The 12,380-nt window shown below is 38.3% G+C and overlaps 1 protein-coding gene across 14 annotated transcripts in view; it reads left to right on the top strand.

Moving 5' to 3' along the window:
* The window catches only part of SVIL (supervillin), a 100,984-nt gene that overhangs the window by 65,989 nt on the left and 22,615 nt on the right, over window positions 1-12,380 (top strand). For 10 of the 14 annotated variants that reach the window (XM_069006550.1, XM_069006549.1, XM_069006548.1 and 7 more), the window contains 3 exons: window positions 4,924-5,053; window positions 9,103-9,180; window positions 9,769-9,837. In XM_069006550.1, the coding sequence (XP_068862651.1) occupies window positions 4,924-5,053; window positions 9,103-9,180; window positions 9,769-9,837 (277 nt within the window). The remainder of the gene's footprint in view (window positions 1-4,923; window positions 5,054-9,102; window positions 9,181-9,768; window positions 9,838-12,380) is intronic. The other 4 variants (XM_069006553.1, XM_069006552.1, XM_069006551.1 and 1 more) reach the window with 1 other exon arrangement.

Here is a 12,380-nt window from a genome sequence, read left to right as displayed (position 1 = left end):
TGTTGGTCTACAGGAGTCCCTTAAATAAGCTGAGTAGAGGAAGTCACAAATAGGGACGATCTTGCCCTCTCTACTTCATGGTTGCCACTTCTCAGAACTTACTCTAGGGATTTTAAAAGGATAGTAAGTTGGACGGGTTTATAGGAGTACTAGAAATACTTTTTCCAACCCAAGATCATTCTGATCTGAAACAAAATGTTAAGTCCTGCACTTGTGCAGAGAGTACGAGTTCAGGGTTGAAGTGCCAATAGCTGCTGTAGTACTTGTAAAAGTTTTTCTAATTTAGTTACAACCTTGAGAGTATAAACTCAGTCCCAAACTGGTAGCAGTCCAGTGAGTAGAATTACGATTATTTGGCCTATTTTTACTTCAGTTTTTCTGCAGTGAAAGCAGAACCAATAAATGAAAATAGCTGCCTGATTAAACTTTCACTGTGTAAAAGTATTCCCTCACTTGCTGAGGGGAGTGTGATATTAGGCATTCTGAACCTTTTTTTTTTCTTTTAAACATGATTCCAAAGTTTGATTCTTAAATTCGTGTGTTTCTAGGAGGCATGTGAGTTATTCTTATCAATAGAGCATCCCCACTCCCTGTCATCCCCCTTACACAAGGTGGTGCAGGGGCAGCTACAGTAGCTGTGCAGTCTTAGTGCCCTTCTGAAGGATGTACTTATCTTTTTCAGTTTCCTGTCGTTTTGTTTAAAGCAACTTTCATCCCTTCCCCATCCCCCTCCTGTAAATGTAAATTGTCTTGGCAGATAAGGTTTAAGACCAGTAACTTCTGGTTTATAGGTGATAAATGATCTACCATCCCTGATCCTGATGGGGAGAAAGAGGTAGGAGGGAAGGGAAGATCCAAGTTTTAGCAGCTGTTTCAGCCCTAACTTTAATGCCGCAGCTGAGTTGGTCTCATGAGGAACTGAAGCCTGTCAGTCACACAAATCAGGAATCACTTTTGTTAGGACTCCAAGACTGTCTACTCAGTCCCAGAGCTGACAAAAGAAAATAACTGCTGTCTTGTCAGGAATTTGTATACCCTGATTCCACAAACATCTGTAAATGACTGAGCTGGTATCAAAATGTTTTAGCCTTCCAAAATACTAGAGTAGTCTACTTCTTGTCCCAGAACTAAAAGACTGCAACCAGTAAGTTTCTTTTGCTTGGCTATAGTCAATGCCAAGTATTCATAAACATCAAAGAACATTTCTGCTAAAGATTAACTATTACACTTTGATTTTTTTTTTCCCTTTTACATTCACTAACTTCATCTTCCCATCCAGTGGATTTTTCTGGCTGTGTCAGACATTCTTTCACCTTATGGAAGAACAACTTTTCCACACATGCAATTTGTATTTGGGCAGGATGCATGAATTCTGGTGTGGATGAAAGTGATTTTCCACAAAGACTTGCTTTACTGAACTAATATTATCCTTGTAGAGTGAATGTGTGGCTGGTATTTTCAGAATTACCTATATTATATGGAAGAATGAAAATCATGATTTTTTAAGGAGGAAAGACACCTATACTTTCTTGTCCTCTCTTTGTGCATTTATGGAGACCAAAGGCCATCCTGTCTGCTCTGCTGTAGAAGTCAGGTGCATGCCATGATCATCATTTAAAAAAGCTACAGATGATTAATTTCTGGTGAATGTCTTACCATCATTCTTGCCTTCTCAGGAAAAATCTAGCCTAAACTTAGTTTTCAACCTTTTTTGATGTATGAATTCCTGAGCAATACTTTCTTATCCAGTCTGGTCCCCACTGTATTGAAGCTATGCACTCTTTTAACAGTCAGCTTCCTTTCTGTAGTTCTGTATTTCATATTGCCCTCCAGGATTTGTGATTTATCAAAAACAGAACTGGTCAAGTGCAGCCAGTGGAGTACATGTGAAAACCAAGCCTGTGTCCAGTTTATTCTATCTCAAGGAGAAGACCAGCAGCTAAGATACTAAAATCCTGCCACAGAAGAAAGATGTGCCATTTTGGACATTTTTTGCCAGGATTTTTACCAAGGCCTTTCATGCAACTCTCTTTGTTTAAGCAAAACCATTGTTCAGATCTTGTTTCTGTTCCCCTTTAGTATTCACTACCCAGCATTTAGCCTTCAGCTCTGAAAGCTTTTGCCTTGACGCCACCCTGACACCTCTGGGGTGAGGCTCATTCTATCTTGATGTCACTGATCTCAGTCGAAGGTGAAAGAAGGATGCAGAGCAAGCTGTCAAAGATGGGCAAACATACTAAAAGCTTTTTTCTTTCAAGAAAAGAGTAAAACTTATTTTCTTCAGATTGGAAAAGGAACTTTTAGAGGCAAAAGCAGTATGACTAAACTGTAAAAGTGACTACTGAGTGATTATTCATTATTTATAAAAGCAGAAAACTAGAGGTATGCAATGAAACTAGTAAGCAGCTAACCTTAAACAAATCTAAGCGTTAGACCTAATATTTGCCTTATTTTCTAAGACTTTCCAATGAACCAACTGTTGTCTACTGCTGAGCTGGTGGGCTTGCTTTTAGGAACCAGTTCAGTAGTTCTTGCATCTTTATTCATACAAAAGGGTGTCCTCCATAAAATTGTTGGTGAGTCAGGGCAGTCTGACTTTATTGCCACTTCCATTGTCCAAAAGAAATGTGTGGCTTTAGGTTTTACACAGCAGTGAAGTTTTTATTGGCATAAAGAGCATACATATTTCTTTAAAGTGGTGATTTCATTGCTCAAAACAGACAAATGTGTGTTCTCACTTGTAGGAGTGAGTTGTTCCATTGCACATACCAGTGAAGATTGGAGGGCTGGTATGAATCCATCCTTATGGCAGAGAAGAAAACAAAGTCTCCAAAGACACAGAAGTATTCTCAGAGTTACAGATTTTTCTCTCTGTGATCAAGCAGGCTGTTTGGGTCAAAGGTCTAGGGCAAATACCCTGCAGTAATGTTAGCTTAAAAAAAACCCCAACCAACCAGAAAACCCCCACTTTTTTCCACTGCCTGCTATGCTGAGCAGCTGTAGACAATTTTAAAAACAAACCCAGCTTAGACCAAAGCTGACCAATATGCCTTCCAGCTTCAATTATCACAGATCATTTCTAAGCAAAACTGACTTGAGAGAACATAGCTACTGAAGATAATTCATTGCATGGTGGCAATTCAGTCCCATCTTGGTCTCCTCCACAGTTTCACACATGCATGGATGCACTCCAGAAGATTAGTTCTGGGCAGTGAAATCTTGTGTCCTTTCTGGAAACAATGACCATGACCTCAGCTCCTTATTGTGAGTCCTTCTCACCCCTACTCATCCCGTGCTGTGAGGTATGAAGCAACCAGGCAATGTGAAGCCTGCCAGCACTGCCTGCCTGGGCAGGAAGAGAGGAAATAACTGCTTTCTTGAATACTAACATTCTTACTGCCATTGTATTCTGTAGATTTACTGTTTTCTGCATTCTTAGTTTTTCTCAAATGACTGCCTTAGGCCCAAATTGATCATCCCCAAATAGGTCAGTAGCATGGTTGCACCCCCTGGATTTTTGCAAGAAGCAGCTGCCTGAAACTTGGCTTCTGGCTAGACCTCTTTGGTTCTACCCTTTCCTTCTCCTCATGGTTTTCAGACAAGACTTGCTGTGAGGGTAACAGTAATCACATGTCTGAAAAAGAATTTCCGTATATTGTGGTCAGAGTAGATTTAACTACTGAACCTGTTCAAATATTAATAGGGTTAAGGGTTTTGTATAATTCTTACTGAAATGCTGTAGATTTGAGAAAGGTATGTAGTAAGACTTAATTCAACTAAAATAAAAATTATTTAGTAAATCAATGCAACTGTTTGCACAGGTGCTGCAGATACGCATTTTATGGATTACTAAGAATGATTTTTGAAGGGCAGAAAACTCATACAAATATTCATTTCTGAAGACGGTGAACTGAAGATCATCATGCCTGTATAACCTCCTATTTCTGACTGACTTCCCCTATCCCCAAAACTAGTCACCTCAGGGTTTGTACGGACAATACAATTCTAGCAAAGTGAATCTACATGTTGTCCCCACTGAAGCCAGTCAGTGTCCCTTTGTACTATAGTCAGAATTTTGCTCAAGATTAGGAAAGGGAGCTTTGAAAAGATCCTGCTTACTGAAATGAATGGTAATCCACACTTTACATAAAAAGACCTCCTTTAAACAAGTTGAGTCTTGCTGATAGATTTCACAGCTGTAGGGCAGTTAGCACCAAGTTATTGGCGCTGCTGATTTGTGTCACAGCAATGCCTGGGCTAAGCCAGGAGATACTAAGTGATCCCAGGGACTCTGATAAGTAACCTCAGCCTCTGGAGTTGTAGTGAAAGCAGTAACTGCAGAGTTGTCCTTTGATGTGCCTGATGAGACATAATTGGTGTGTGCCTGCTGAACAGACCTCTTTCTTCTTGGGCTTTAAAGAAAATAATTTTTAAATTATTTTTTAATGAGTACAGTGAAGACCAAAGGTAGGATACATATTCTTAAATTTGGATATCTACAGGATAAGTATCCATAGCCAAGGTAGTCACTTGCTGTGCCTTAGCAACAGAATGGAGGGGAAAAAAGCAGTTACTAATCTAACCTTTTTATACATCTACTTTAGGACAATCTGCATTGTACCTTGGTCTCCCTTGACTGTATTGGCAATTTCCACTGATTATACAAATTAGCTGGAGTGTCTGTTTCAGGTCTAGATGTCTGTGTTTTGACAGATGATTCTCATTCAACATGTACAGTTAAGGCTTGGTGTTTGTTTGTGAGCGTTGTATATGTGTATGAAAAGTAAATAACTGTAGTTAATGCTAGAAAACCTAATTTCAAATTATCTTGAATGCAGCATTAGTGAAACAATACGGTTATCTTTTGAGGATAATGGGAAGTACAGTGTTTAAAGCTACCTAATGGCATGCTTTTCCTTGTAGGTTGGCATTGCTGAAGAAGAGTGGTGAAGAAGATTGGAAGAGCAGGCTCAGCAAAAAGCAGGAGTATGCAAAAGTGCCTGTCGCTGATCGTAGTGCACAGATGCAGGAAGTTGAGCAGCTGTTGAAGAAGGTATCTCTGTCCCTGTTTGGAAAAAACACCTTGCTTGGAATACTTTTGCTTTTTGAAGATGCATCCAACTAGACAGGCATGCCTAATATTAGCTGCTAGCTCTTGCTACTCCTCTTGTTGTCGGGCTTGTTTAAAAAACAATTCTCCCAACGTAAGAGATTATTTAATGAGAATGTCTTCACTGTCTTGGGACGTGTATTACCCATTGCAATGTCTTCACACCAGGAGATCATGAACTAGTAAGTGGGTCTGTAAGGCTTCTGCAGCATTTGCAGGTATTATTTAAGCCCTTTCCCCCGCCCCTCTTCCCTCTCCCCTTTCCATGCCCCCCCACTGAAACTGCCTTAGGACTTAGTCCAGATGTTTTCTTATGTATGGGTGAGTTTGTAAAAATGTCACATTCCTAACACTGTGTTATCTCTGTGCATATATATATATATCTCTGGGTTTTGACCAGTAATTTTGGATCCTAGAGCCACTGAGGTAATGCAGGTACTAGAGCACTCATGAGCCATTTGGCTTTTGGTTGTCTTGCATGATCTTTGCTGTTTGTGAATAGCCAAAACTGTCAGGACCAAGATTTTATCTGTGTTATAACAGATAGGGAATAGAGAGGGAGATGGGTAGAAAGGTGTAGAGGAGAGATCCACATTGTTAGCACACTCTGGTTATGTCTATATATGAGTATGTTATGTTGCCCAGCAGGAGTGGATCTGTAAATCGGAATAATTACTGCTGAGGACCTGCTGTCTGTGCCATACTTGCTTGTTTTGGTTCAGTGAAATTTTGTTTCAGGCTAAATTTGGCTTGGTCCTGTGGCCTGACTGCCTTTAGCAGCAGTGGTGTTGCATGAAAATCTTGGAGTGCACTTCAGGGCTTCAGTTTCATCCAAAAGTCTGTGCATTCTGCCTTGTGAACCAAAGTGCAGAAAGTGAGGATGACTGGGAAATTTGCTTTAAAATGGACTGACTGCTGGCTCAAAGTACAGGACCAATGTAGACTTGTTTCCCTTCTCAGTCAGATAAAATAGGATGTCTCAAAAGCCTTTAATTTCTGAAGGAGTACTTCACAGAGGACAAGTGAAAATGAAATTTGTGTTATAAAATTAATTAGTGGGGAGGGTAATCTTTGGATCCAATTATTTAGTTGTGAAAATGCTGCTTCCATTAAGTAGTATAGGCAAACAGTAACAAAAAGTCTCCTTTTCCATTAGTGTATAACAAGTAAGGACACAGTCTGTCATTATTGAGGATAAATCTGTGCCTGAACATGTGAGTCATCAATTGTCATATTAACTGGACAGAAAAGAATAAAGCTGATTTTTGCAGTTCGGTTTATGGAGTTTGTTTTGGTTTTGCCCTGTGGACTTGTTCAAAAATCCAGCTGCTAGTTTGAAAGATGTCCTAAAGCAAAAATAGTTTCAGGGAGGAAAACAAAAGTGTGGTCACATTTTTAACAGGCTAGTCTCCAAAATGACAACTGTTGAGATCAGATAACAAATGTACTCCAGCTAAAGACAATGGGGTTGAGAAAAAGCTTTAAACAGCTGCCAAGACTTAGGCAGAGACAAACCCTTTGTTCTCTCTTCTCACCCCTCAGCACCCATATCCTCCCTGCTGCATTACCATGTGCAGCAACTTCTCTCAGCATAGCAGAGTCAGGCTTTTGAGGGATACATGCTTTGAAGTGACAGTGCTAGCAGTGGGAGTTTCTGTGGCACTGGGTCACCCACTTTGATAGTTCATATTAGCTCTTGGCTATTTAGAGCCTAAATCAAAGGATTTCTATGTCTGCCCATGGATGAAAACGTGGGTGTGTAAGATACACAATTCCATGATCTATATTGATATTTGGGATGCTGATTTATTATGTGATACATGAGAAATAATGTAAACCTTTACTAAAGTGACCACACTACTTACAAGATGCCATGTCAGCTGCCCTTAAATCTAGAAATTCTGGTTTTGATAATTAATTGGTGTGATGGCTGTTATCCTTTGAGGACCATGAAGCACTGTGCTACTGAAGTCTGTAGAACTTTGAGACGATGGTGTACTTGAGAATCTTAAGTATTTTCTGTTGCTGGATTGCAGTAAAAATGCAGGAATTGTATTGATTACTGAATTTTGAGCTAGTTAGACAATTTTCACACATGGCAGTCATGTATCACCAGCAAGGGTGTGTAAACTACTGTCATGCCCTGCTGGTTCAAAATAATGCCTGATGGTTTTAGTTGCAGTATGGTACTCCAATTAATGTAGTCAGACAACTTTTCAGGGTTTTTTGTGTGTCTGTGTGTCTCTCTCTCTTAAAAGGTTATCTAACTTGTTCTGGAGATTTGATTATTGAAGCATAGTATAAATTAAAAGTTATTGGAGTACATTTAGATTTCATGTAAACAACAAAAGTGGAAAGATTCATAGTCTTAAAAATATTGTTACCTTAAATAGTGCTCTTTGATCACTTCTAGTCAAAATGCTTCTGTGTGGCGTCTGCATGGTGAGATACTTATCCAAATGTGTTACAGTCATTTGTATGTAGACTAAACTGTAGAAAAACACCATAAAATTCATGGAAAAGCTGACAGAGCAATGTCAAATAGGGGGGAAAAGAAAGAGACTAAGGAATTAACTCAAGGAGATACAGATGAGGGGGGAAGTTGAGATTTACTTGGAGGTCCAGCGTCTGTTTTGATGATTGCTGCACAATCATCAAAATTTTTTTGGAAGCTGTGTGAGGAAATTTTTTTGGAAGCTGTGAGACTTCTTGAATTATTTATATATATGGTAAAACATACTTGGACAATTCAAAGAATAGCTCTAACATCAGGGGAACAACTGTACACTGATGAATGTCTTATTGGAAAAAAAAACCCTTTTATTTGGAAAAAATCTTTTGGATTTAGTATCTTTGTTTTCATTGTTTTAGCTGGATGGAACACTTCCAGTTTGTTGGATTTCTTCATGAGTAGAATAATTAATTAACTCAAGATCTTTCCATAATATCAAAATAGGAAGATTTACTGGAATAAAAATTTCTATTTTATAGTGAACCATTTTTAACAGAGTCCCTGATTAATGTGATTACCAGCTGCATTGCAGTTGCGTTAAAGCAGTGACTGACATTTGAAACACTTAATTCTTACATTAAGTTTAAATTGCAGCTCAGCACTGGTGTTAAAGGCTAGGGCTGAACAGTCATTTCAAAATTACTCAGAGATGAAGTGTGTAAAAATCTGAGAGAGGGTAAGTCCTTGTAAAGTGACTTTTTGGCAAAATAATTAGTCTTTTGCTGTGGAAATAGTTTTATCCATTTCATATATGGCATCCACCAAGTGCTTGTATCACATATTCATGAAAGCTGAAACTAATTATTAGGCTTCATTTTGAGCCACTCTAATAAGCTGCATTTATCCATCCTCTGTGCCATGTTCCACACTTGCTTTAACCTACAGAAAGGGAGAAGAATTAAAGATGATAAAGCCATGTCTAATCAGCTTTGGGTAAGCCCAGCTCTGGGGCAGGGTTTATTTGTAGGCTGTGTTTAGAATGGTGAACTCACCTTCACTGAGTACTTTGGGCTTAGCAAATCCCTCCAGATGGCTTTTGAGTCTCCCAGTTTCAGCAAGCATTCTTTCCTTCCATCCAGAAAATAGATGATTTGCTGTTTAGCAAAAATTAAACTTGCAGCAGAATTATTCACATTGTGGTTGACATGGTTCATCAATTTAATGGGGCATGAAAACAGAGACATACAAAAATTATCAGCATATGAAAAGTGTATCTTCCAGCTGTGCTGTTGTGTTCTGTGTTGGGTTGTAGTGATATTGTTACTAACTTGGATAATTCTTGCATGGAATGGCTTTGGTAAACATGCTGCTATATTATGACAATATTTTTGATCTCTGCTTTCCAATAGGGAAAACATTTCTAGAAGATCAAAAGATTTAGTAAGAAATAAGGCAAAGAGAAGTTATTTCTCCCCCATTTCCATTTCTGGTAGTCCAGTTCTTTTCTAATTCTTTTGCTTTGCTTCTGTCCTTGTCATAGGAACCTGTATATGCTTCTACTTACTCTCCTGTTATACCTGCTCTCCATAAATTTCATCCTTTTCTACCTATTAAACAGGTGAGCAAAAGTCTGCCCAATTTAAATGCTCAACAATTTCAAGTAAGCACAATTTAACAGCATTCTTTAATTTAGGAAATTAATAATCCTCTTAACTGATTAACCAGCTTAGTAAATGTAGCTTTGAAGAAACAATGTTATGCCACTATGCTCTGTACTCTTCTTCAATATACATTCTGCTACTGTTTCTCTTATTTTCTAAAAATTCTATATCTATGTTGGAGTGTACAGGTGAGAAAGTAAATGAAGGAAACATTATTGCATTCATTATAATACTGAAAATTCATTAAAATACTGAAAACCTGTAAGTTGCTTAAAGGGTGTATAAAAGGAGTAGTATGTAACTACACAGCATTTATTTTAGAATAAAATGCTGTGTACCCTGACTTCCCTGTAAGTAATGTGCATATACAATGCAAGACATAACATCATCTAATTTATTGACTGTAAAAAACCTGCTTTTGTTCAGAGATGACTTTCCTATAGCACTTTTCCCTAGTCCCTGTGTAAAGGATTTTTGCCTTGGCACATCCTGCTTCTATTCTCTGACTGCCCATCTTCCTGCTTCTCTCTCTTTCTTCCTTTAAGGTCTGTAGTACTAGTTTGAAAGAATCGAGTTCTCTGATTTCTGATGACCGTCATCCTTGGAGATGGAAGGTGAAATGCTGTATAAAACTTCCTATTTAATTTTTGGAGGGAGGAGTGAGACAGAAAATTACACTCAGATCGATGATGCACATTCCCAAAGCAGCTTGTGGCAGTGGAGTTAACTTTGTGTTTGCTTGGGAGTAGAGTTCTGCTGCTGTTCCAGTAAATGTTAGAGAAGCTTCATATGAAGTGTTCCTCAACATCATGTCTGTAGCTCTGCAATTCCATCATAGACAATTTGAAGAACTTACTTATGAAGAATTAACAGATAATGATAAATATAAACTTTCTACAGCCAGAGCAACATAACAAAGTTGTCTTTGAGCAGTAGAATAATAGACCTTGATGTGAGCAAACCATACCTGGTTCACATGGTCAGAGGTAAAAAATGCAAAGGCAGAACTGGGCAAAGAAGCTGCAGAAAACCACGAGGGAACAAGGAGAGCTCAGTGGAAGGCCTCAGTAGATATATGCAAACCTAATTGTACTGTATTACACCTCCTTGTCCTTTGCCTCTGAGCTCACACCTGTGGTTGTAGTGTTACAAGGAATCCATTGGGTTCTTCATTCCCACAGTCTGTGTTGCATGCAGGGAGCTCTCTGACCAGCATGGGTAATGGCAGTGAATTCAAGGAGCAGGTACTCACTGCTGGGTTGAGGATGATGAATATGGAAGAGGCTACTGGATATATTATAAACATTTAGGCAACTGATATTTACCATTTTCATGTTCACTTTCATAGCTGTTTTTGGGGATGATCTTTTACTATGAGTTTTTTTAATTAAACATTAAATGTTGGACTAATAACTGAAATGTGTTAGTGTTACCTCTTCTCTATAACTCTGGATTTAATAAAGCTTATTTACTTCAAATCACCTATTAGTTTTGTTGTGACAGAGTTCACCAGCTTTATGTATCTAGAAGATAAACATATAGTCTATCTTAATAATAACCCTCCAGTAATGACAGGAGGGACAGGAGTAATGACAGCTTTAATGAGCTGTTCATTCCATCTGTCTTAAAAGGAAAACAGAAAACAAAATATTCATCTTTCCATTGACTGTGGTGAGCTACATCCTGCTCTCTTAGCAAGCTGCTTCCTTCTAGCACAGTGTCAAGGTACATGCAGACTTGTTAGGGGTTTTTTTCTGGGACACTTAATCACTTTGTTATTGCACCAAATATGAGTTGAGTGTGTTCTGTTTTGCTCAAACCACTTTTGAACAGAAAGGCATATGTCTGCATTGGAGTTTTCTCTCCACATTCTCTAATAACAAGGCCCATATAAAGTTGCAGAGGAAAACAATGCAGAGACTTTTCACCATACTTGAACAACTGTTGGATTCTCCTTATGCTTTTTTTTTTTTTGTCTTAGGAGCTTAAACTTGAAAAGTTACTTGTATTAAAAAAAACCAAATAGATTCTTTTTGAATCCTTCTTTTATGTCATTTATAGCATTGGTTTTAAATAGAACCCACTTTTGAAAAATAGATAATTTTTTGGTGTTCATTCTTGGTTCGGACTCCCCCAGGTAGGGGCAGTCTTGATCTTCTATATAGAAAACCATGAATTATCTTTTTTCTCGTATTTAAAAAAAATAAAGAAAAAACAACAAAAAAAACCCACCACACAAAAAACAAACAGCACACCAGCATGCTAACAGAGCACTCTTTCTCAGTTCTTGTGACCTAAAGGGGACACTGCTTGGACTGAAAAATTGTAGGGTACAAGATGGAGCATTGCCTATATGTGGCCTCTTCCTTAGCATGAGCAGGGGAGTGCATGGCATAACCTCAAGAAATGTGTTGCAGTGTTAGAAAAGATCAATATCATCATCCAGCCTAGCCAAGCAGTGGGAGGAAAGTAATCCCTGTTTCTGACTGTTCTTGTACTGAGTCTATAAATCCTTCTCAGGCTAAAAACGGCTTCTTTTAGAAAAACACACAGTCTTAATTCTAAACTGTCAGCATACAGAAAACTCTCAGCAACATTAAGTAATTTTGCACTTGTAAATATTCTTGCTGTGTAAAGTGTAACTCTTACCCCTTTCTCCAGTGAAAATACATACTTACCTGATTTAATCTGAGGTAGATTTTTTAAAAAAAAATATTTCAGCCCTTTCCTGAAACCTTTCAAAATTGTCAGCATCCTGGGTAGAAGCATGGAGTCTGGAAACGGACAGGCTATTCCAGTGCAGACTATCTGTTCAGAGCAGCTTTCCATGGCAGTTTTTGTCTCCTTTTTTTGTCTTCCTAATTGGCTGGGGTTTTTTGTTTCCCTTTTCAAATAACATTACTCTTAAAATCCTGGTTTACCAGACTTTTCTGATATCCCTTTTTTCCCCCAACCATCTATGTGATTATCTCTTCTATATCTTCACCATTCTTCTGTATGTTGGTGTCATCGTGAGGGACTTCTCGGGGGATGAGACTACATCCTTTGTTTTCTATGTTAATGAAAACATTTTGATCAAATTTGGGATGGGTCATATCATTCCATGGTTCTTTTCTGTTCAGAAATAATTTTTCAGTCAGTTAACCAGTTTACAGCC

Source organism: Aphelocoma coerulescens, chromosome 2, assembly GCF_041296385.1.
Source record: "Aphelocoma coerulescens isolate FSJ_1873_10779 chromosome 2, UR_Acoe_1.0, whole genome shotgun sequence".
Taxonomy (NCBI): Eukaryota; Metazoa; Chordata; class Aves; order Passeriformes; family Corvidae; genus Aphelocoma; species Aphelocoma coerulescens.
The sequence above is the reverse complement of the archived record's forward strand: the minus strand, read 5'-3'. Positions and strand labels throughout refer to the sequence as shown.